The 26,490-nt window shown below is 40.3% G+C and overlaps 1 protein-coding gene across 1 annotated transcript in view; it reads left to right on the top strand.

The window, feature by feature from the left end:
• LOC122809396 (histone H4 transcription factor) overlaps positions 1–26,490 on the top strand; it is a 698,230-nt gene that overhangs the window by 283,057 nt on the left and 388,683 nt on the right. Inside the window, exon 6 of the mRNA XM_044080864.1 lies at positions 14,750–14,827. Within this exon, the coding sequence (XP_043936799.1) occupies positions 14,750–14,827 (78 nt within the window). The remainder of the gene's footprint in view (positions 1–14,749; positions 14,828–26,490) is intronic.

The raw sequence follows: 26,490 nt of genomic DNA, 5'->3' as shown, positions 1-26,490 counted from the left end.
AATATAACCATCTTTGGATGACCACCAGATACAAAATGCAGTTACCCTAACACTGAAAAGCATACCCCTTAACAAGCTGTTGTACACACAGCTTATGATAAATAATGCATATTTTACACCTGTATTACTACAAAAATTCAATGCAACAAAATCACCATACTGTCCACACTGCAAGGATCAGATAGCAGATTTAATGCATATATTTTGGAGTTGCAAATGCATCTATAAACTCCGGAATTCACTGAAATTGCAATTACAAAATGTGGGATATCAGTCACCAACACTTACATGGGAATTTACCATGTTACATTTTCGCCCATCTAATTTCTCAGTAAAACGAGCAAAACTCCCTTATTAACCATATTCTCATTAATGAAACTATATATAGGCCTCAAATGGATAGACTCTATGAACATCTCTTGGGAGGTTTTTAAGAAAGTGGCTATTAAACACCTATTAGCTCACAAAATAGTAATGGATAAAAGAAACAAAAACAGCAAAACTCGAGCAACTTGGGAACAAACCTTTAATATCATACTAACATAAAACATCATGCACACTGTAGAGTAACGTGTTATAAGGGAACCTAGCAATATACCCACAAACTCGCAACAAAATATGGTATTGCAAAAATTAATGTATGTGTTGTCTTCATATTGTTTAAACTTGTTTGAGAAAGCATCTAAGTATACAGTGTAAGTAGGTTTGTTATATGACCTTTATGTTTCTATATTGACTACAATGTATAACTTTCTCATATGGTCATGTTGTAAATATGAACATTTGTGTGTCTTCTATAAATGCAAAATGAAAATAAAAATTATTGAAAAAAATATTGGCATATGATCTGAAAGTTATTGGATGTGTATCAAAACTTTCAATTAAATGCACATACTCCTGTGAAATGTATGTTCTGTCTAGTCTAGACTAGTTTTTGTATCTCAGGGAAAATATGTAAATTCACTCTGAACACCTACTACTAAATTCACATATTTCATGCCAAATATTTTCATAAATTTCTTCAAAACTCTACTCTCCTTTGTTATATTTTGCCTTCTGGGCACCCCAAACACATCTTCACTCAAATTCCAGTCCCCACCTATTAGTAATATTCCCTACTGAAAGCTGATTATTTCTCCCAGAATTTTCTTAAGCTCCATTATATCAGTTTTAGGTGGAATATAAATACATGCCAGTGTAGTCTTCCTCCCTTGACAGTAGCCCTTTAGTATTACAAATCTCTACCATTCTTATCTTTTTTTATTCTCTTCTGTCAGTATTGGAGCTCCTCTTGGAATTAATATAAGTACTCCTCTTTTCCTTTGTGCCAGGTATCCATTGAATAACCATACTGAAAACCTTGTTTTATCAAATTCACATGTTTATTTCTTTACAAACGCACCTCCTGAAGCATAGCTGTTTGCACTCTGCATTTTTGATGTAGTTCACTACTATTCCTATTTTGTATACATCTGTGAGACCATTTACCTTTAAAGATAATATAGAAAGTCTTAAAAAGTTATTCCCACCTTTTATGTGTAACAGCTTTTTTTGTTAAGTGTCTAGTTCCAACTTATGTTGCATGCATACACCAATGTTTGACAGGTTGATCTTTTATACAGTTGTTTCTTGTCGTAACCATTTGAGCTAATGTCAAATTTTACAAAACTTTGTTTTATTGAAAGCCCTCGAAAAAAAGCACACCCCTATAAGTTATTAACTTAATACTAACAAACATACTGTGTACATCTTCAAATATTGAAGTTTTACCCTCCTAATAGGAACAGTTGTCCCAGACTGACACTCATAGACTTGAGTTAACCTAAAAGAAGGTTATTATTTATTTATTTGCAGATTGTTTAACAGGAAAGTCCATTGGGCCAAAATGAGCCCATTTTCAATGGAGGCCCTGGGAGAAAAGCTCCTTGTAGAGTTTTATAATAGAAAAATAAACAAGTACACAATTAATATACAGTTTAAAAAATAACAGAAACAAAAGAGGCAAAACAAATAGTAAACAAAAAATATTTGTGGAATGTGCCCTGACAGAGCATTCTAAGGTAATATAAAAATAACAAGTGACATAAAAATAGTATAAAAGATTTGAGGACCATGCCTTAACAAAACATTTTTAATGAGTATAAAGTAGCAAGGCATTTTGGAGAACAAGTCTTACAAGTATGTAAATTTGTAAGAAATAATAGGGGATAAGTAAAGTAGCAAAGAATAAAAAGGTAGATAAAAATAGTGGAAATCAAGTATTAGGTTGAGAAGAAGGGAAGGGTAAGGAAATCCAGTATTAGGTTGAGAAGAAGGAAGGGTAAGGAAACTTGTTACGAGGAGTTTAATATTTTTTGTTTTTGCATACTCGAGCCCTTCTTGAGGATGTTGAACCTGAAATAAATTCTTCCTTAGACATTTATTTAGTTCTTAGACCATCTGCTGCAGAGATCCTCTAAGAAGTGTGGTGAGAGAGGTAAGCTCTATCAAGGAATCTGTCAGATTTTTCAGCTGTCCTTCTCTAAGTTTTCAAGGAGTTTAATGCTACCACTACAACCTTAAAAAAAATAAAATAAACACAGAAAATTGCTGGTAATCAAGTGTTTAAAAAGCAATGGTAAGGAGGTTCCAAAGTGAAAAACTGAACCCCCTCCCGAACAGTGGACAGTCTAATAAATCTGACAATCTGCAAGACTCCTTTCCCACCCTGGCAAGCTTTTAATTATTCCAGAAAGGGTGAACTTGCATTTCTCACTTTGACTACAGATTATTGCAGACAGATGGGTTCTGAAAATAATTCATGTTTATTAATGATAGTGTCCACATCATCTCCAGACTAAGCTTCTCTTTTTCACCTTGTCATTCAGCACCTGCTGAGTGAGTGATAAGAGAGAAGTAGTCCTTCTTCGTTAGCAAGAAGTATTTTATTCAAGAATGTTTCTGGTACCAAAGAAAGAAAACTCTTTGAGACCTGTTTTGGATCCTTCCTTTCTAAACCTGTTTGTGATAGAGCCCATGTTTAAAAAGTTGTTCCTTCAAAACTTATAACCTCTCATTCCCCATTTGAGTTTTCTGGTGACCTTGGATTTAAAAGATTTCAGACATTTCTTTAGGCTTTGTGTGTCTTTAATGTATGTCTGCATTACTCTCTGGTCTATCCACTGCTCCAAAGGTATTCACAAAGTATCTTAACTCCTGTGATAGCCTACTGCAGACTGCAAGGTATTCACGTTTTCCTATTTAGACAAACTGCTTATTTTTGCAGTCCTTTTCAAAGTGTCTGAGATTTCTGTTTGAGTGAGGGATCACTTACACATATTTGGGTTTCAGAAAACATATAAAGTTCTTGCCGGACTCCTCACAGGATTGTTTTCCTGGAGTGTCTCCTAGATGCCCAAGTTTAAAGAGCTTTTCTTCCACTGGAAAAAGAAGACCTGCATCTAGTTCTGTTCCTGAGTTTTTCCATTCACTGTCTCAGCCCGGAGATTTCTCAGGTTCATGGGTCTCATAGCATCTGTGATTCTCAGGATTCCTCTGGCAAGACTCATGAGAAAACAAGTCGTGCATAATATTTGTATGGTCCCAGCATCAACTGCCATTCCATTTTCAATTTTTGGGCTTTGTGAAAAGGGATTTGGTGGAGAGACCTGTTTTATCAGAATCCAGGTTTCTCATTTTCCCTTCCAGCTCCGGCACAGTTTGTAACAACAGAAACCTCATACTTTGCTTGAAGAGCAGTGTCTAAGGGTATAAAAGTGCAGAGGTTTTGGAACAGAAAAGACTGATCAAAACATGAAAACTGAAGACAAATGTTGGCACTCATAAATGCTCTCATCTCTCTCCATCTATGGCCCCAAGGACTGTTACAAGTGTTTACAAGCAACATCATAGTGATGTGGTACTTAAACAGAAGATGGAACCAGGTCTTACCCTCTATGCAGACTAGTCATGGTAGTCCGGGATGTAGTTTTTCAGCACAATCTCTGTAGGCATCGTATATACTGTTAATGGGCAACTGTACTTTCTTTTCTAGATTTCTTTGCTGGCTGAGAATACTAGAACCCTGCAGAACAATGCAGCAAAAAAAAAAAAAAACAAGTTTGTAGACGGAACAGTCTGAAAGGCATTGTGAATAACATTGAGAGATTTGAACAGTTTGTAGGGGAGAAAGATGTTAAGCTGAAAAGATTTAGAGGTTCCATGTATAAAAAAAATGTAGGTTGTCGGAATTACAATAAATGATATTGAAAGTGAAATCCAAAAGATCTGTTAAGAAGTTAATCAGAGAAGGGATAAAAATTCTCTGAGTACACAGGGTGGGCTGGCAGAATTAGGATAGGGTCTTTGGATGTCCCTTTGAACCAGTCCATTTTATTTCTTTCTCCAGTTCGCGGGTCTGATTTGTCAAGGTTATGACCTAATGGCCTTCAAGATGGTGGATTGGTGTCTGTGTTCGGCGACCAAAAAATATTAAATCAAATGGCTGTACATCAGACATTAGTCCATGAACAACACTTTTAACAAACGAGGATGTCATTGAAAATAAAGTCAACAAATGACCATAGCTGACCAAGATAAAGGGACCAGGATCTACTACTAGCTTACAAGTAACTTAGGTTTAACAGAACCTGCTCTTTCCCCAATGTAGTGCAACTTCAGAGTTGGTATATATATAATTAGTGTGTGGTGTGGTGGGCACAACCCCCTAGTTTTATCCCCCCCTGCTAGTTATATATACCAACTCTGAGGTCACACTAAATTGGAGAAACTTACAGGCTCTGTTAAAGCTAAGTTAGCAGTAAGCTAGTAGTAGATTGCGGCCCTTTATGCTGGCCAACTACAGCCATTCGATGACTTTATTTACGATGACATCCCTTTTCATTAAAAGTGCTGTTCGTTGACTGACATTCGATGTACAGCCGTTCAATGCAATATTTTTTTAATTGCTGAAGAAAGACCCAATGGATTGCCATTATAACCTCATTTTGACATTTGATACTTCAGGTTAAGTTTTAAAGAAAGATAATGATTTGTCATGACCTTTTTTTAAATTGATATTTATTTTTAGCATTAGGTTTCCTTTCATCAGGGGTGAGATCCAAGCATAGATGTTCAAATAGAACCAGGTCAAACATTGCCTTTGTTATAAACCAGACCGAGGTCACCTCTTGGTAACCCATAAGAAGCACAATATAATGACAGTACATGAAGCCTTTCCAAGAAGCTGGTGTTTTTCCACCCTGCAATGTTTCTGTCAAGTAGTACCATTTCAGGTTCTCTTCAAAGTCTTGTTCAAAGGTTACAAGACACAGCAGTTATTCGGTAATGGATCAGATTAGAATTTTTTTAAGTGGTACGGTGAAATCCCTAAAGTGACTAGATGTGCCCTTTGAAATAAAATGGGCTATAGAACATGCATTTCCGACTTTAATAGGTTCACTCTTGTCAAAGTTTAGATGTTGAAATGATTCATACTAGCCTAAATGATATATCAGACTCAAAAATGAGGGATGAAATAGTATATTTAATAAATATTGGTGAAATGTTAGACCTTCACCCTTTTTTCCATTTCCCACTTGACCATCAGGCAATCCCTACTGACAGCTTAGCTGGCCCATTGGCTCCCTCTGGCACATTCATTCATTGGAGGAAGAAGGTCAAGCATGCCAGAAGTGAGGCCATCATTTATGAGGTTGAATACTGTATTTTATTATTATTGTTATTTTTTGCTGCAAGGCACTAATCTACTCCTGTTAGCAATTTCAGCAAGCTTCTGAAAGTTCCACTAATACTGCTCACACAGGGGCTTATGCATGCCAGCCTTCTGCTGAAACAGTGTACTGCTGTGCAGCTGACCTGCAAGACTCGTAAAGTTGGTGTATGCAGTGAGTTGCCATCTGACACAAAGAACACTACATCTGTATACAACACATATAAAGCACCAATACATCATAACACATATATACAGCTAAATTCCACACTTTACTACGATTAGAGGGATAAATGCGTGACTGACCCAGACAACCGGAGACTGATAATTGGCTTTGAATGATGAAGGAAGTGGATGAATAATGGTGGGATTGAACTGCCAAGGTTGGCTCACCCTATCTGGGTGGAGGGGGGAAGAGGGAGGTGGACCAGAAAGGTACATAGAATGCAGCACTGTGAGCTAGGGATGTTTACTTGTTTTTGTTAACCTGCGTCTGCACAACAGCCTTCATGGGATGTGGACCTAAATGTGCACACAGTCAGTGGAAGGCATAGCAGGACCTTATGTCAGCTGGCAGTAGAGTAGTTAGGCTAGAAGACAGATGCGTCTTATGGCTGCATGGATTACCTTATGCCCCAGTGGAAGGTTTTGAGTAGATGGTAGTGACAGAGACTTGATGGCCTGCACAGATAGGTAAAGAAAAAATAAACAAAGTTCATAGACAACTGAAGACTGGCAGAGTGCAAGCCCAGAAATAAAGGTGTCAACAGCCAACACCCTTTTAAAAAAATCACAAACCAGAGATAGTAGTGGCCAGTGATAGAAGTGATAAAGGGGGGAAAAAACAAGGGAAGCCATGTGTTTGAGTTTTTGTCAGGGATGGTGTTTGAATATTTGTAGATGTGATCTGCCTCAGGAAGAAGCTAGTGATTGAAAAACTGAGGCTTTTGTGTTAGACCATTGTAACAAATGTGTAGAACTTCATTGCTCTGGTAAGTTCTTGAGAACTGTTTTTTCTTGCAGCTTTCAGTTCATTTTTTCCCTATTTCAGTCAGTTTTTCCCTTTTCTGCTATACTTAGTTTGCAATATAACTTTCTTGCTGTCTATCCCCTCTGTTAGGTAGCAGCCTAGTCTTCCGTATCACTCCCGTTTTCTCTGTTTTTCCTTAGTGTCTAACCTGGTATTGTTGCTGTAATACAAATAGATATATTTTCTTTGCTGTCATAGCCTATGAACTAGAAGAGAGCCAATGTCTTGGTGTAGTGTATTGTAAAGCATTTTACTTATTGCTACTGTTTTAGCCATGGACAAGGCTTCAGGCTTTAAAAAGTGCACCCAGTGCAAGCACAAGATTCCACCCCAGGACAAGTATGACTGGTGTGTTGTATGCATGGAACATCTTCAGGTCTCACATGACATTTGTAAGGCCTTTGGACCTTGAGCTTTGCAACAAGCTCATCCTGAAGGACCTTCTTCCTTCCAGATCTGCAAGTTAGTGATTGCTATAATGGTTAAGGTGTTTACCTCACAGGTACAAGGTACAGGATTTGATTCTCTTCCTTGAAAGGGAAATTGACTAGACTTAAAATGTCCCACAAGGGCAGCTAGCATAGTACTTGACTGATAATCTAAAAAGAAAGACGACAGAAAGAATGGCAACGAAAAGGATTGTGAAAAATAGAAGGAAAGAAGAAAACGAAGTTAAGTTTGCCCAGTTATTTCTGCTCATTCCCCGACATGCGTTAATGCTGGTGATCTCAGAGTCCATGACTATCCTGGGGATCTCGGAGTCCATGACTATCCTGGGGATCTCAGAGTCCATGACTATCCTGGTGATCTCAGAATCCATGACTATCCAAGTGCATCTCTTTTTGACATCAGTTGGATTTGATCCATTGGTCCCAGTGTTGCATCTGACTCATTGAACACCAGCCTTGTTATTGCTGTTCTAGGTGTCTGGGTTTGCGGCATTTGAGGTGTTAATGCTGATTGCTGTACTGGAGCTAACCAGTCCTTCAGTATTGTCTTTCTTGTCAGAGCCTTCTGCCTCTTCCTTTCAGGATGGAGTCAGTGCTGCTGGGATATCCCTGGGGCTGTTGAAGTCCACATCAGGATTGTAATGTCATCCTGAAGGCTTATCTTTTCCTTGACACAGGAAGGGACGGCACCCTCAGTTTCAGTTCCGTCCACTGAAACAGGTTTTGAGTCCTCATCTTCAACCCAAAGGACACAGCAGTGTCTGTTGTCTTGAAGCCCCCTTCATTAAGGAATCTAGGATACTTTGCAAAGTTCTGACTGTCCCTCTGTAAATTCCCATAAAGTGTACATGTAAAAGGAGATGCACACATTAATCCGTGGACTCTTACCCCAGACATTGACCTAGATTGAAAGGGAATGTTTCCTGTAGTCCTTTCCTGAAAATCCCAGATTTGGTGTTATCTTGGAATTGATACGCCAGAGGAGTACTTGGCTTAATACCCCCCCCCCCCAATTCCTCGAATGAGGAGGTGCTGTCCTGTCTACTTCCTGGGAGGTTCCTTCTGCCAACGATATGATTGAACTGGTGGCAGAGATGTAATGGCAGTAGATGACATTGCTGAGTGCATGCTCTGCAAGCCAGGCAGAATTTTACTCCTGCCTAAGGGCAAACCTCATTGGAGTAAATAGTAAATGCTTGGAAGAAAGTTCTGTAGCCCAATTCTCCAAGCAAGGAGTTTAGGGCAAATTATTGTTTGGAGTTGCATGCCTGTGCCTCGGGAACCTTTTCTCTTTGGGCACTTAATTTGATTCATATGATGAGGTTCTAGAGAGACCTTGTGAAACAACTACTGCATTGTATGAGAAGCCCTCCTGCCCCAGATATGCTGAAACAGAGTCCCAGGTGACTACCATGATGTCTTTTTTTGACATCTCCATGAGGCTGCTACACAATGCAGCAGATAATGGTCAGAACAGTGGGCACTGTCATTGCTATGTGTCACCATGCATGGCTGCATCTCTGTGACTTTGCAAACAACTTTAAGCCATCCTTTGTAAATACCCCTTATGATATGTCCTTGATGATTGCACCCAAAGTTAAGGAAAGCTTCCTGAAAGGTGAACAGGAAGGAAAGACATTATATGCTATTTGAGTACACTTTGAAACCCTTCAGATGTCCTTCTCCAGGAACCAGAAGGGTGTCAAACCACTTTGGTTTGAAAAGTCCAACTTCTTCCCTTTGATTCCTTTTTAGATAGAGGCACTTGTGGCAGAGGAGGCCCATTCAGTGGGCACAGACCCAGAGGCAGAGGGGTTTTGCAGAAACAGGGTTTTAGAGGGTCCTTTCCCCAGAAACTGCCCCAACACCCCTGGAGTGCTTGCCCAACTACTGCATTCTGGAGGCACTCTGAGGTGACTTTCTCTTTATCTAGAATTAAAGTTGGCCATCATACTAGCCAACAGGGTGAAGAGCACAGTATCCAGAGACTACACAATCCTTTTCATAGCTTCCAGACAGTCCTCTTTCCTTTTCCAGATATGCCCTGACAAAGGAGAATAACAGCAAAGGGGATTTCCAGCCACCTTCAAAAAAGAGCCATCCAAGAGGTCCCACCAGACCAGAGAGGGTCTGGTGCTTGTTCCAGATTCTTTTTAGTTTCCAAAAAGTCAAAGGACCTCTGGCCCTTTTTAGATGTTAGTGGCCTAAACCATAATTTAAAAAAAAGGCAAAGCTACGGATGGTCATGGTGCAAGCAGGTCTTCTGCTTACAAGAAGGAGATTGAATGTGATCTGTAGACCTTTCAGGATGCTTACCTCCACATCAGGATTGCAAAGCCATTCAGAAGGTAATACTTCTGGCTTAAGCCAGTCATTACTATGTCTGAACATTTCTATTCAGAACCCCACCTGTAGGTGCCCTCTAGGTGTCACTAAGGGCATGTTGTTAGAAGCAGTTACTCAGACTGAAGGTTTTTATGTTTTTCTGTACCTAGACTATTGGATCTTTGTTATCATAACAAGAGTGCATCTTATTTCAGCAAGAGACTGTTTGGTTCATTTGTGTCTGCAGGCATTTCCATCAGTCTCAAAGTCCAAGCTGGAACCCACTTAGTCTCAGATTTATAGGATGCCATCTGGACACAAGACTGAGAACTGCAAATCTTCTATATGATAGTACTCAGTTTCTTAGGATCCTCATTTCAGGACTCGGTCAGATATCTTCTCTTCCTGCTCCTCTGGTTCTTCAGTGATTGTGGCTACCATCACATCTAATACCTGGAGTGCCTCATGTCAGATTTTGGAGGACAGTATTGCACTTGGACCTTCATTGTGTAATTGTCTCAAGTAATACAGCCTCTTAATCATCTTGTATGTTTTGTCATTCTGCGGATGACTACTACTTTGGTTAATACAGTCTCCCTCTGCAACTTTATGATGACCGTTCATTCTACCCCTCCTCTTGGCCACAGTCACTATGGATTCCTCCTCTCTGGGGGTGGGGATGGAACATTTTGAGGGAAGAACAGTCCAAGGAATGTAGTCCCAACAAGAGGTCCATCTTCACTTCAATATCCTGGAAATGAGGGTGGTCTTTTGTAGCATTGCAATCTCTACAGGACTTCTTTCCCCATGGTGTGATTTCATTCCACATGGGCAACACTTTGGTACTGTGGTATATCAGCAAGCAAGATGGAACTTGTACATAAACGCTTTGCCAAGAAGCCATGAGATTGTGGCAATGGGTGTTGTCTTCATAGAACCTTCTGATTGCAATGCACAGCACAGGGAGACAGCTTCCTAGTGGACAGGATCAGCAACTGCATTTTGTTAACATAAGTGGTCCCTCTTTTCATCAGTAGCAGATTTGATTTTTCTCCAAGGCCAGTCTTGCTTCAACCACCTTACATTCCAGCCAATACCAAATGCAGCAGCTACTTTGATCTTTTGGCACCCAACAGTGCTGTAGTCCATCCCTGGCCTTCTGGACTCCTTTTATACTTTCCCCTCTTACTCTTTTCATGATAGTTTCTTCAGAAATCTCTGTGCAAGGACTATCCTCAACTACCCCTTTTGCCTCAGGCAAATTTGGTTCCCTGTGCTTTGAGCCTCATCTCAAGGAACTGCCATGGCTGCTCAGTCTCCTTCTAATTTTCATATCTCATTCATCCAGGAAACCTCTTCTGGACATTTCTGCTCTGAAGTTATCCACAATGTTTTTCCAATTCCAGTGAAGGCCAAAAATTCTACCATCTGATGATGTCAGTTTTCATTCATTCCTCAACTAATGGTTTGGATCCGATCCTTGGATCTGACTCAGCCATTACACTAGCTCGTGGCCACCAAAAAACTCTTGAGTTCCTTCCCTACCCATAATGCACCAATCCCCAACATCCCTCAGATCTTGTTCGCTGCCTGACAGGAAGACTATTACAACAAGCCATATCTGAAGCTCAACACAAAGGACAGTCATGACCTTGAAGCCTCTCGTTCCTCCAGTAGTTAGTCATTAAAAAGGATGGGGGTTGATGGGTGGGGAGTTGAAGAATGAAAATACACAACACAGATGGAACAGAGAACATAACGTCTTTGTCTGATGTCATCAATTTTAATTCATTCCTCAACTAATGGGTGTACTTTAAGGAAGGACATTCCTGATTATTGTTGAGCCAAAGGCTGTTCTTCCCCTCAAGGCCAGATCTATTTTGTAATGAGTGATAACAGCATGAGGATTTGACCAAGTTGCTCCGATATCGTCCACAGAACTTCTAGAAGAAGTTGCCATAGATATGGTTGAATGAGCTTTTAAAGATTTTGGTAAGGGGAGATTCAACTTGTCATAGACAAATGAAATGCAATCTGTCAACCATCTAACTAGAGTTACCTCTGTAACGGATTCACCCAATTTAGTATGTGCAAAGTAGATAAATAGCTGATCTGTCCTTCTAATTTCTAATGGACCTAGAGCATTTTTCAGCCCAGCTATTCATGTCCCAATTTTTCTAATTATCAGTGCCCATGGGCTAGAATGGCTTTGGTATATTCCTGTGACTTGGGGTATATACAAACTGTCTCTGTCCATAAGGGCCACAGGTGACAAACTAGGGGTGAATTTGTAATTTCCCATGCATTGGTCCAAATTGTGTTTTAATAGGCTTAAGGAAGAGCTCTGTTTCACATATATGGGGAGTCTGTAATAGAGACAGAATAATCTGAGACACACACCTATCCCTCTAACATGTTTTGTTTGTCACAGACGAGGTTTAGATCTTTAGATTGGGTAATTTTAGTACTGTTTGTTTTGCAAATGTGCAGCAGATCCATCAGGGCTGGATCGGAGAATGGCTTTTAAGTTGGGCATAGATCACCCCTCAGTAGTCTGTAGAAGACAGAGTACAGGGACAAGGCTTTGAAGCAGTCTGCATCGGACATATTATTTACATCCTATATTCTTTTAGTGAGGAACCTCTGTGGCTACTCTAGATGTTGCAAATCCCTGGTCAGGTACATGCTGAAGGGTGCATTGTACTCTATTATTGGTCTAATGAGGGCTGAGTATAGTCAAACTATGATCTTAAATCTGGATGCCATGCCATTACATAATTAAGCCCTTGCATAAGTAAGTACATAACTTCTGTTTTTAGTGATGCTCCTCATGTGGCCATATTTATTTGAGTAGTTTAGCAGTGGTGATGAGATGGTGACTTATTTGGAAACATTAACAGGAGAAGGAGAGAACACTTTGAGGAATTCATGAATGCAGTGGCTATGCTACTCACTGAGGAGGCTGTGTCAGTAGCAGATGAGAGATGGAATCCACGTATGTATTTATGGTCACTGTACCAGTTTAAACAGCTTAATTTGTTGCAAGGCTTCTGGAGTGGATGAAATCTAGCTGAAAATGCTGAAGTCATTGTGTGGTAATGCTGTCTTGGTAAACTCTCCATTTTATTTTTGCCTGGAACGCTATGACAGTACATCTCCGCTGGCAACTGCTGTAGCGGCCCCCCCATTTTCCAAAAGAGAAAGAGGATGATGTGTTCCAATTATAGGTGGATCATGCTTCTTAGCCTTCATTGGAAAGCCTGTGCCAGGGTGCTGGAATGGAGGCTTTGTCCAATAACTAAGCTTCTGATTCAGGTGGAGCAATACAGAGTCCATCCTGGCCTTGAAAATATGTATCATCTGTTCTTACAAAGGTGTTGGAGGGGTCGTGGAAGTTTTCAGTACTGACTTCAGTACAAATCTACAGTGGCAAAGATGATATGGAGCAGGTATACAACCTTGTACTGTGGAATGTATGGGAAATAATGCAACAATAGTGGGTCCCAACACCTATTCTGTGATCCATTTGAGCCCTGTATTTGTGGAATGAGAACTGTTTTCACATGCTCTGTTAATTCAGATGCATTCATGCTGGGTTTGAGTCTGCCAAGAGTATCTGTCATTTCCTCTTCAGTTTGTGTATTTTCACTGACAGAATATCAAGGCACAGCTAAGATCTGAATGGTCTACTTTTTACGGATGTGATAGCTTCATATTTGTTTGCAATTGATGTTGTCCCCCTTGTGCTCAAGTGGCTGTCATCTATAGTACACAGTGAAATGGTTCACTGCTGAATTTTGAAGCATTTTAGGTGAAAATCAGAACGTCCCAATCAGGGGTTGTAATCCTGTCCCAGGAAAAAAGTAGATTGCTGTGTGCAGGTGAGGGAGGGCACAGCTATATCTGATGAAAGGAAGCTTCCTGGGGTGTTGCTGGCAAGTGAAGCTATCAGGAGATTGACCAGCAGATGGTTGCAGTGCTAGAAGTACTACAGGTTGTGTATCCTACTTATGATAGTGATGTGAGAACTGAGTCATGGAATTTATCTGAATTTACAGGTCTGTGTCCCAGTCTTCACCTGTGATCATGTGATTTAGGTAGTGATTGAAAGGATGAGATCTTGGATGACCATGGCAGTGCCTTGGGATTGTACTGGCTGAACTGGAGGTAAGTAACTCAACCACACTCTGCTTACTACCACTGTAACACCCACATTGCAAGTGGATTAAAGAATGGCTGGATGAATGATTTTCTGCTAGTTGCAAAAGACTTTCGTATACATTTGCACAGTGATAACATGAATACTGTATAAAACATTAATATCGGTGCAAAGCCTTCAGTGTTGTGCATAACTTGTTTATGTGGCCACTTAAATGAGCCTCAGACAATCGATTCAGACTTCTGTATTCTGTTATACTTTGACTATGAGGTATTATTGTGCTGACTCTTGGGTAAGTATAAAACAGTGGATAGATGTTTGATTATGTTAATGTGTACAGCAGACCTTGCCAGAACTGATATGTGGCCATCTTACCATAAATGTGTATTTTTCCTACAACGGTTCTTTTTGTAGTGTGTGTACCATTAGAGACTTCTGTAACTTTAATTAGGTTTTAAAGTGACCTGACTAGTGATTTAATCACTTTCGCTCTTTTCTCTCTCTAGCTCTCCCTAACACATTAGGTTAAGGTTTCAACAGAGGGAGGAGAAACCATACTGCTTGATGCTGAGGGCACTTGCTACAGGAGTGAGGCAGCTTTCTATGTCATTTGAATAATGGCAGCAGATGATTTTTTTTTAATTGTGCCTCAGTTCCCTAGTGTGAAGATGTACATTACTGTTCAATGCACATAGTCTTTCTTATAAGATGTGCTTCCACTTGTTTGTTCAACTGCCTATCAGAATGCAGGTTGGGCTATCCCATGGTCTGCCTGTATCCAGGAGCTGTCCTGTAATGGGAAATCTGCCACTGCCTCTAACTAAAGGAGAGCTGCTGTTTGGCTACTCATTATAACAGTCCTAGATCTACTGGTTGAACCTGGTTTATCACATCTGCAGTCTAGCACTGGTAACCTGCACCAGGTTAACATTTACTGTGCTCTTTTTGTGCTTTGTTTCTAATGACTGAGTTTGCAGTTTAACAGTTTAATTACATTAATTTTTCTGGGCACCTAACATTTTCGTTTCCTCTTTTTTTGTTGTGTTTTTTTTTTGTTTTGTTTTGTTTTTTGGCAGTTCAGAGGTTCCAGTGTTCACATTGTTCCAAACGCTTTGCGAGTGAAAGGCTGCTTCGTGACCACATGAGGAACCATGGTAAGTGATGGGTGAACTTATGGTAGAGGGGATTAAAAGTGGCTGTCATAAAACAAATGCCTGATTGTTTTGATCTTGGAACAGTTTGTAAGGACTGGGGTATGGAGGATGATTAGCAAACTAATTTCTGTACTGTTTCACTGAATGGCAGTGACATAGGATCGCTGTATGGGAATGAGTCTTCTTGTAGGCCTGGTTATGCAAAATGCATTTTCTTGTGTGTCCCTTCTCCATTCCATAATGGTTTTTCAGTATTTTTTAGAATAGATGGTTCTGTTTAAATGGACTAGATTCATAATTTAGAATTAGTTACATATCACTTTCATTTTTTTTTTTGTTTTGTTTTTTTATTTTTTTGCTCACTAGGCCCCTGTGTGCATTTAGACTGAGTCCTGAAACTGTCACTTTGTGAAACTCCATGGCAGATGCTGTTTAGAAGCTTGATTGCACATTAACATTTGTTTTGCAGTCCTATGTGATGTGACTTAGACTTGCAAGACAGTAAGAAAGGGAGTAAGAATTTTAGGTGAAAAAAATAGTGAGGAGGAGAAGAGGCTCTGAAGTTCAGGAGGGTTATTTAAGGGAAACATTTGGAAATACTCCTCCAAGAGAAAGAGTAGTAGTAACTCTTTGAAATGAGTAATGTGGAGGGGAGGTAGTAAAGCTTGAGTAATGTGTAGATTTAAAGTTATAATGGGATACATGCCAAGAGAGGGTTTGTTTAACATTATTAAATCATGTTTTAAACATTAATCAAAAAAATAAAATATTTTCATTATTTCATGCAGTGCACATGCATTTTTTTAATAATTATTCACGTCAACTTTACATATATTGCTGAGTTCCTGCCTTCTCTTAAACCTAACTACTCCTACTCCTGAACAATTTTCTGCATATATTGTTCCCACAAATTCTATTTATTTATATGCATTTCACTCCTCTTTTCTAAAGACCCCACCTCCAGTCTTCTATCTCCTATGCAATATTTAGTACTTCAGTTACAGTGGGTGTTGCTCGTCTGGTCAGGATAAAACAAACAGTTGTGGGTTCGGTGCAAGCAGCTTTATTACACACAAACACATCAGAAATGAGGCTTAGTAACTTAAACTTAAATGAACTTATAAACAGGCTGACTACAACACTTATACATGTTAAAACTCTGGCTGTTCTCTCAAAGTGACACTGCTGACTGCACATGCTTACTGTTTATATGCACGTGCGTACATCTGGAAATACTCTAATACACACGCTCTGTTCTGCATCCTCCTCTTTGAGAAATAGATCACATGCCAAGTGACAGCATTCATTGACATGTAGTTATACAGAACTAATTCTTTGTTTTATGCGTGTCTAATTTTGTATGATTGCATGTCAGTCATGTTCAGGTTTCTGTGTATTTTACACTAGGTCTAGAAATATGACCTAATCGTGTAATGTAAAAATCAGAATTGGTTCTAGCCATGGGCACTGTTTTCAAGGAATGTTCAACTCTGGGGACTACTGGGACATCATCAGGAATGGGAATGGATACAGAGACATGTTCTTCACAATGAATATTGTCAGGGTTACTCTGAGATCTAGAGTCTGTATCACGGGTACAATGTTGTGACATTGTTTCTAACACAGGAAGAAGATGCCTGCAGTTTCTCATGTATTCTGTACCCTCAGATTCCACTAACTAGGATCTTTGCTCAGCACATATGCCTCTCACTTGACCAATTCGATCAAAGCCTTTTGCCATTTGCATCCTCACTGTCTCTTCTTTTAATGGACAAAGAAATCTCGTTTTGTCATAGCTGGACGTCTGAAAGGAATGCTTCTTAAATAGTTGAGCTTTGATTGGTCTGCTGATTTTTAGCATTAGGCACCAACAAACTAGAACTGATAGGTAAGGTTGTTCTGGTTTGCTTAGATAAAAGTCTGAGCAGGTGAGCCAAGTAGGTTGTCATGGGATATATTTCTGAAATTAAGCAAATTCAAGAAGATATCAGTATTGTCACGGTTTGACCTCTATATTAATTGCTTTGCACTCAGTACTGCATGTTCAGCAAGGTTGTTGTACTTGTGAGTATTCTGGACTTCTGGTAACATGGGTAAAGTGCTGCTCTTTTGCAAATTTCTGAAACAATTGACTGGTATACTGGGTACCATAGTCAGAAATAACTTTGTGTACTACCATGGACTGAGGAATGATGTTTCATCTTAGTAATAACAACACTGGACATTAGGTTAGGTAGCAAATCGATTTCAAACCAGTTTGAATAAGAGTCTACCAATACTAAGTAATGCTGATTGTTCCACTCAGATATGTCAGTGGCTACTGTTGGGCCAGGTAGTTCAGGAATCTGGCTTAGCTGAAGTGGCTCTTTTTGCAAATGTGGTTTAGTGCTATTGCATACTGAAGATGAAAAAAGCACTTTTATCTTTGATAGAGAAAGCCAAAATATTAGTCCTCTTGCCCTTTTTTTGGTAGAATTGGAACCTGGGTGGCCGAGATGCAAAATCTGAATGTATTCATGATGTAAGGAAGTAAGAACAACAACTTTGTGATCTTGCAAATTGTGCCATCTTCCATCAGCATTTCATTTATGTTTGGAAAATAAGGTTGTACTTCTGGCGGTACACAGGATTGCTTTGATGGCCATGCAGCATTAATGAAGTGGTTGAGCTTCTGCAAAATTGGGTCAGTCTTTGTGTGATCTCTTAGCTTAGTATTGTGGTAGAAAAATGACACACTCCTATGACATCTAAGTCAAAATTTTCTGCATCAAGCTGTTCAGTGGTGTTTATGGGTGATTAGTATACGGTATCAGCCAGATAAAGAAGTTTGCCTTTTGTATAGACCATTTTGAAATTATACTTTTGTAATCTGAGCATCATTCTTTATAATCTTGCTGAAAGCAGTATGCATAGGCTTCTTTAAAATAGTGGCTAGATGTTGATGATCAGTTTTGACTTGAATAGCTCGGCTGTAAATATAGTCATGAAACTTCGAACTTGCAAAACCCATTTGCCAAAAGTTTCTTCTCAATTTGAGCATACTGCATCTCAGTTTGGGTAAGAGTTCTAGATGCATAGAAAACAGGTCTGCTCTCTGTAAGAATAACTGCACCAAGTCCGAACTTTGAAGCATCACAGGAAAGTACTGGTTTGTGGACATCATAGTATCTCAATGTAGGTGGATTGGCAATTTGCTGTTTGAGGTTATCAAATGCTCTGTCCAGAACGTTCCTGGGGTTTCTGTCTTGCTCTGCTTCACCATTACCTCCAACCAGTAAATCATCAACTGTTATAGCACACGGATAGCCTGAAATAATTTGCTCCATTGCACGCTGAAAGACTTCACTGGCAGAATTTATTCCAAAAGGCATCCTGAGGAATCTGTAACTACCAGATGGTGTGCTAAATGTAGTCAGTAGTGAAGAATTGCGATCAAGCATTACTTGTCAAAGTTAACTTTCTGCATCTAGGACAGAAAAAAACAATGGCATTTGGCGTGAGGGTGGCATTCTCCTCGACTGCACGCATAGGATGATGAGGTCTCTTTAATGCTTTGTTAAAGTCTTATCAAATATCATGGTCTCCAACATTTAATTAATAATGCATTTTATGCCTTTCATTTGACTAATAATGCATTTTGTGCTACTTGTTTGATTAATAATGCATTTTGTGCCTTACAAATGCTCCGTTTCATTTTCTTTGCAAAATAAATCATTTGTGCAAGTTTTGGTTACCTTAAGTTCGTTTCTGGCCCTTTTTGATCATTTGAGCAGTGTTATCACCCAGCCTGCTCAATGTACCTTCACTGTCAACTCTGCACCTTATGGCTTGAAGAAGTTGCGGTCTCAATCCTGGTTTTGACACCATGTCGCTCGTCTGGTCAGGATAAAACTAACACGTGTGGGTTCGATTCAGTCAGTTTTATTACATACAAAGACATCAGGAATGAGACTTAGTAACTTAAATAAACATATAAACAGACTGACTACTACACTCATACATGTTCACACCCTGGCTGTTCTGTAAAAATGGCATTGCTGCCTGCACGTGCTTACTATTTGTATGCATATACCTATATCTGAAATGCTTCTTAAAGTTACATACATATGTGCTCTGTTCTATAGTTGGTTTAGGTTTTGACTTACATTTTCTAGTAATTTCTTTTTTTGGCAGACAGTGGCATTAAACTTACTAAGTATAAAGAGGAAAGGTGGTGCTATTGCTTTAATATTTCCCAACAACTACCACATTTCCCCTTACAACAAACCAATGCCAACATTCAGTGTCGCAGAGCTTCTTACTACTTTCCTGAAATTAAATAATTTATAAACAGATATGTGTTACTGTTCTTTGCATCTCTTCTGGCAACAATATAACTATACTGGTGTATATCCCACATTGGATATCCATAACAATTCCACAAGAAAAAAATACTACCAAGTCATGTGAATGTCAGCTGGCTGAACAGAATCTCTTAATTCCTTTACATCTAGTGTGAACCTATTTGGTTTCACACAATTAATAGCCCCACCCATTAGAGCAATACATCAAATTTCTTATTAGACTGGATCCTATTGTCAGACTAGAAAATATACCACCTCTAATACAATGTCTGAATGTCTCCATGATCAGTTCCCAATATATACAACCAGAGATGAGGGTCTGAATGAATTGAATAGGGGGATATGAATGGAGAGAGAATTAAATCAGCAAGAAAAGGAGAGTATTATTGCTGATATTTAATTTCTTTTCAAGTCTTGATGAGTACCTTCATTTGGTGGACCCTGTTTTCAAAACATCTCAAGTCTTGGTGAGTACCTTCATTTGGTGGACCCTGTTTTCAAAACATCTTAGCAAGACAACACTGATATATAGACTGTATTTTATATAACATACATCATGGACAAAGGTAGGTTGAAAAATAAGAGAGACCACTAATTGCACAAATCCCAGGATAAACAAGTGCCATGCCTTGTATGCACACTGGTGACAGGACTGGAAAAAATGTCAGTGTAGAATCCTCAAGACACATTCCTACAATGGGGTTAGGCCAGACTAAGGGGGAGGATGCCCACCCCTTGTTGTAAAAGAAAGTGGTCCACAAAAACTGATGGGCCAAAAAAGAGCCATAAAGATGATAGCGTTGACCATTGAGGATCAGGAAGAATTTATGTATTGTTACTATTCTGCAAGAAGCCCAGAATTTCGAGATAGAAGATATTTAAAAAGATTGAGAGAAATTAGAGGAAATAAAAATACTTGCACAAGAAAAACTGTCAAAAGCAATACAACAGATCCATGAAAGACATTAGACCAAGAAGAGTGGTCGAACTACAACTTTGAGAATCCACCACCTCAAAACAAAGCACATGCAACACATACTTCAATAAATCAGTGTGTCAATCAGTCACAGCCCTTAAGGCCAAACACCATGCCTGATACACTAGTAATAAGTGACTCTATAGTCAGACACACTGATGTCCCGCTTACCAGGCTGAACAAGGAGAGGATGACTGTGAGCTGCCTATCGGGAGCTAGGATCCGCCACATAACACACGCACTCAGGTCACTCCAAAGAAAGTACAAATATGACTCTGTCATTGTCCATGCTGGCGTGAATGACCTGAGACGTACCTCCCTGGACTACATGAAAAGAGACATAGAGGAGCTCTATGATTATGTAGCCCAGGCTGGTATGACCCTGACCCTGAGCAGCATTTTGCCCTCACCAAGAATGATGCCACAATACAAAGACAAGATGATCAGCTTTAATAATTGGCTCAAGTACTGGTGTCATTCTAAGGGGATCCAGTGTCTGTCTGCCTGGGATGACATGTTGGACAAGCTACGCTGCTTCGCAAGGGACGGCTTGCACCTGTCACCACTGGGCTTCCGGATATTGGCTAAGGCTCTTGCCACCCCCATAGTGCCTTTTTAGGTAAGGCTCAAAAGACAAACCCACCTCCTTAGAAAACAAAAATGGAAAAAAAACTAAGGGTAATGCTGCTCAACGCCAGAAGTCTAAATCTCAAGATGCAGGCACTCGATGCACTCCTCAGTATGGAGAACATCGACGTCTGTGCAGTAACTGAAACCTGGTTCAAGGCTCCTGAGAGCACCCCAGCACTACCAGGCTATACCTCGTATCATGCTTTTCGGCCCCAAAACCCGGGCTGAACCACAAAGGGAGGGGGAGTGTCCATATTCATCAAGGACACCCACACATCCAGGTTAGTAGCAACACATGAAGCATCGGAGACCATACAGGTGCAACTAACCATAGCCAAAACTGCTATACAACTGGTAGCATGTTACAGACCACCCACTCAATCTCAGGAACCCCACTCAACCTTCCTGAAGACATTGGAGGATATGAATGTATCACAAAATACCATCATACTGGGAGACTTCAACTACCCAAACATAGATTGGGTACATTATTCTAGCCCTAACACTCTAGCCCAAAGGTTCCTGGAATTCATAAATTCAAATGCACTGGAACAACTAGTCACCTCTCCCACTAGGGGAGATAATATACTAGACCTGATCATCACAAACATGGGGACAAAATGCTCCACACCGGAAGTATACCCCTCACTAGTGAAATCTGACCACAAACTAATCACCCTGAATATACATAACCCACCTCCACCCCCAGCACAAAAGACCACAGTGAAAAATTTCTCAAAAGCAGACTTCACTCTTCTTAAGACTGAGATGGTATCCTTTAAGCCCACTGGGCCAGTGGATACCACATCCCACAATGCCGAATCCTTCACAAATGCTTTCTATGGACATCTCCAAGAATGCATGGATCATGCAATCCCAAATAAATCCAAATCCCTCTCCACCAAAGGCAAGCGTCCTGTCTGGTGGACCTCAGCCATTAACAAATTGTATAACAAAAGAAGGAAGCTACTGCACGACAGAGCAAAATCCCATAAAGGGAAGACATCTCTGATCAACACTAGCAGAAAACTACGTTCTCTTATAAAACATCCAAGGCCAACTTTGAGAGAAAAATCGCTAAGGACACTAAAGATAACCACAAAGCCTTCTTCAGCTATGTTAGAAACCTGGGCGGAAACCCTCAGATATGCTCAGAGTTAGTTCACAACAACAAAAAATACACTGAACCCACAGATATTGCCAACATTCTGGCTGACAGGTTCAGTGCAAATTTCTCCCTCCCTCACCCCAAAAGAAGAAATACTTATCCCAGCTGAATGTAATCTCCTGTCATCTCAGATGTTCAAGTGAGAGCCCTCAACAAAGCTAAAAACACAGCATCAATGGGACCCGACGGTATCCCGGGTTGCATGCTACGTGAACTCCAAGAGGAGCTAAACCCGCACATAAAAATGCTATTTAACCTTAGCCTTATTACAGGATATGTACCTGAACACTGGCGTACAGCAACAGTGGTCCCACTCCACAAAGGGGGTACCTCTACAGACCCTGGGAACTACCGCCCCATAAGCTTAACCAGCCTGGTCTGCAAAGCTATGGAAAGAATCATCATGGAACTCATAAACAGAGACATTGGGGACCTACAGACACTTGACCCCACCCAGTTCCGCTTTGTGAAGGGCAGATCCTGCCTTTTGAACCTGCTTGACTTTTTCGAAACAGTCACTAGAGCCATTGATGAGGGCAAAGCAGTCCATACAGCCTACCTGGACCTGGCTAAGGCCTTCGACACAATACCCCACTCAGGCATCATAGATAAGCTCAACAGCTTAAACGTAAACCCTTATGTCACTAGATGGGTTGCAAACTGGCTAAAGGACAGAACCCATAAAGTTAAAATCGCTGGAGCAATGTCAGACTCAAAGCCAGTCACAAGTGGTGTCCCACAGGGATCTGTCCTGGGAACCCTCTTGTTCGGCATTTATTTCTCAGATGTTAAAGCAAACATGGGAGGGTTGTGGCTGACAAAGTTTGCAGATGACTGCAAACTAGGCGCCATAGTCGATACACCAGCGGACACATACATCCTACAAAAAGGCCTCACAGAAACGGACAACTGGTGCCGGAGTCATGGCCTTAAACTAAATGCCAAAATATGTATAGTCATCCCCTTTGGGAAAAACAAAGTACCCACAAATTATCACATAGACAGCAACCCACTGAGTACAGAAAAAGTAATCAGAGACCTAGGGACCCAAGTCGACAGCGACCTCTCATTTGACACCCACGTTGCCAAAGTGGTTAGAAAAACATTCTACCTTGCACACCTTATCTTGAAGGGATTCACATCCAGATCCAAGGATGTCATTGTACCCCTATACTCCTCCCTCATCAGACCCATGATTGAGTATAATGCCCCATTTGGTATGTACCTCACCCGGCATTTGCAACAGCTAGAGAGACCACAAAAGTACCTCACCAAGAGGATCAAGGGTCTCCCAACATATGTCTTATTCTGCCAGACTAAAGAAACTCCAGCTCTATTCAGTAGCATACCGCCTGCTCAGAGGTGATCTCTGCCTGACGTACAAGGCCATGTCCAATCAGGAACTGATGGACATGCTCCACCTCAAAAAATCCAAATCCATCAGAACCACGAGAGCTAAAGACTTAAACCTCGGTACAAGTATGAATAGGACATGCTGGAGGGATAGATTCATAACCCAGAGGCTTCCCATGCTCCGGAACAAGATCCTAATTCATGTTAGACAGAGCCCCTCACTGACTCTTTTCAAGAGAAATCTTGATGAGTGGATGGGAGATCGTAAGTTTACCCCAGGGGTCATATCTGTGTCACTACTAGACAGGGGCACAGTAAACTAATTCTGTTATATAAGGGGACCTTCACTGTGTCACTACTAGACAGAGGCACAGTATTCTAAATCTATTCTGTGCATTTGTGTACCATTTCATGGGGTGGCGAAAGCCACATCACTATGGCTAGGCTTACAAATGCCCCAGGGCAGATAGCCTAGTACTAAACTATGAAATTAAACTATGAAAACTGAAATAAACAAGCTGGACAAACAAATTAAGCAAAGGTTTGAGACAAGATCAAGAGAAATTTGAAGACAATTTATATAAAGATATTGAGCATAATGGGGAACCTTTTTCTAGATACATAAGATGTGGAAGGAGTAAAGAGAGACAAATTGATAAACTGTGTGCAGATTGTAAAATGTATTCTGTGACACAACAGGTGAAATGGCAGTGGAGTTTTTAACCAGATTGTTTAATGAAATCTTGGAAAATGAGAGAATGCCTGAGGAATGGAGAAGTGTTTTGGTACCGATATTTGAGAATAAGGGTGATGTGCAGAGCTGTAGTAACTACAGAGGGATTAAATTGATCAGTCACAGCATGAAGTTATGGGAAAGAGTAGTGGAAATGAGGTTAAGAAGGGATGTGATGATTAGTGATCAGCAGTATGGTTTCATGCTGGGAAAGAGCACTACAGATGCGATGTTTGCTCTGAGACTGTTGATGGAGAACTACAGAGAAGGTCAGAAGGAGTTGCATTGTGTTTTTGTAGACTTAGAGAAAGCATATGACAGGGTGCCTAGAGAGGAGTTGTGGTATTGTATGAGGAAGTCAGGAGTGTCAGAGAAGTATGTAAGACTGGTACAGGATATGTATGAGGGTAGTGTGACAGCGGTGAGGTCTGTGGTGGAAGTGATGGATGCGTTTAAGGTGGAGGTGGGATTACATCAATGATCAGCTCTGAGCACTTTCTTATTTGCAGTGGTGATGGACAGGTTGACAGACAAGATCAGACAGGAGTCCCCGTGGACTATGATGTTTGCAGATGACATTGTGATCTGTAGTGAGAGTAGGGAACAGGTGGAGATGACCCTGGAGAGATGGAGATGTGCCCTAGAGAGAAGAGGAATGAAGGTCAGCAGGACTAAGCCAATGTATGTGTGTGAATGAGTGGGAGGATAGAGAAATGGTGAGGATGCAAGGAGTAGAGTTGTCGAAGGTAGATGAGTTTAAATACTTGGGATCAGTAGTTCAGAGTAATGGTGAGTGTGGAAGAGAGGTGAAGAAGAGAGTACAGGCAGGATGGAGTGGGTAGAGAAGAGTGTCAGAAGTGATTTGTGACAGACTAGTACCAGTAAGAGTGAAAGGGAAGGTCTACAAGATGGTAGTGAGACCAGCTATGTTATATGGGTTGGAGACAGTGGCATTGACAAAAAAAGGCAGGAGTTTGAGCTGGATGTGGCAGAGTTAAAGATATTAAGATTTGCACTGAGTGTGATGAGGGTGGACAGGATTAGGAATATGTATATTAGAGGGTCAGCCCAGGTTGGAAGGTTTGGAGACAAAGCCAGAGAGGCAAGATTATGTTAGTTTGGATATGTGCTGAGGAGGGATGCTGAGTATATTGGGGAAAAAGATGCTAAGGGTGAAGCTACCAGGTAACAAGAAAAGAGGAAGGCCTAAGATAAGGTTTATGGATGTGGTGAGAGAGGACATGCAGGTGATTGGTGTGACAGAGCAAGTTGCAGAGGCCCAGAAGAAATGGAAACAGATGATCCGCTGTGGCGACCCCTAACAGGAACAGCCGAAAGAAAATTATGATTCTCTGACACAACCGATTATAGATATATGTGCAAAATCTTATGCAAAGCAGTTTGGCTTCACAAATTGCCCTAGTGATATCCAGTTAAGGCCAGATACTGGAATCAAATTAGATTATATTGAAAAAGAACTGAGCAAACTTGATCCAAACAAAGCTCAAGGAGGAGACGGAATTAGTAACAATTACCTGAGATCACTTCAGCAAGAACTTACACTACCATTATATCTATTATTCACTAGGTCACATAAATATGGGAAGATTCCTTAAGATTGGAGACATGCGCCTATTAAACCTGTCTTTAAGGGAAAGGGGAGTTTGACAAACTCAGAATCATATAGACCCTTAAGTCTACTTTCATGTTGTGGAAAAGGTAATATTGGGCAAGTGATTGTCAGAATGGATAGGTTGGGACTAGAAACCATATATCAGCATGCATATGTGGAAAATAGATCTATTACCACCTGTAACATAATGTTCTATAACAATATAATAGCTAAGCATGAAAAATTGTGCTGTGATGTAATTTTATATAGACTTAACTTCAGCATTTGACAGGGTCATACACGAAACACCGATCAACAAATTAGTACAGCTAGGTATTGATGTACTCTTGATAAGATGGATAACTGCTTGGCTTACAAATAGGACATTTATTTATTTCATTTGTTAAGCAGGTAATGTCCGACTGGGCATGAGGCCCATTTTCAGCAGAGACCTGGGGAGAAAAGCTTGTTACATACAGCTGAGATAAATTAAACCCAACTGAACAAACATGAATAACAAAGTGACAAACTATGGCAAGTATCATACAGCAACTGGACAGGTGAATTCCTTGTTTACAGTCAGGGTGCCCCACAGGGTTCTGTCTTAGGCCCTTACTTGTTGATTGCATCTTTCAGACCTTTTTCATGTGAGGTGTTCTACAGTCTATATGCAGATGACCTGAAATTGGGTAAATTGATTACAAATGTTACAGGATAAGTCATGTCTGCAAAGTAACTTGACTAAATTAACCATTTGGGCACAGGAGAGAATAATATGCTGATAGGAGAGAATAATATGCTGATAAATGCATCATAAACTAAGTATATGAGATTTGGGAGACATAAAC

This window comes from Protopterus annectens, chromosome 8.part0, assembly GCF_019279795.1.
Source record: "Protopterus annectens isolate FY-2018-M chromosome 8.part0, PAN1.0, whole genome shotgun sequence".
Lineage (NCBI taxonomy): Eukaryota > Metazoa > Chordata > Ceratodontiformes > Protopteridae > Protopterus > Protopterus annectens.
This window is presented reverse-complemented; position numbering and strand designations above follow the sequence as displayed.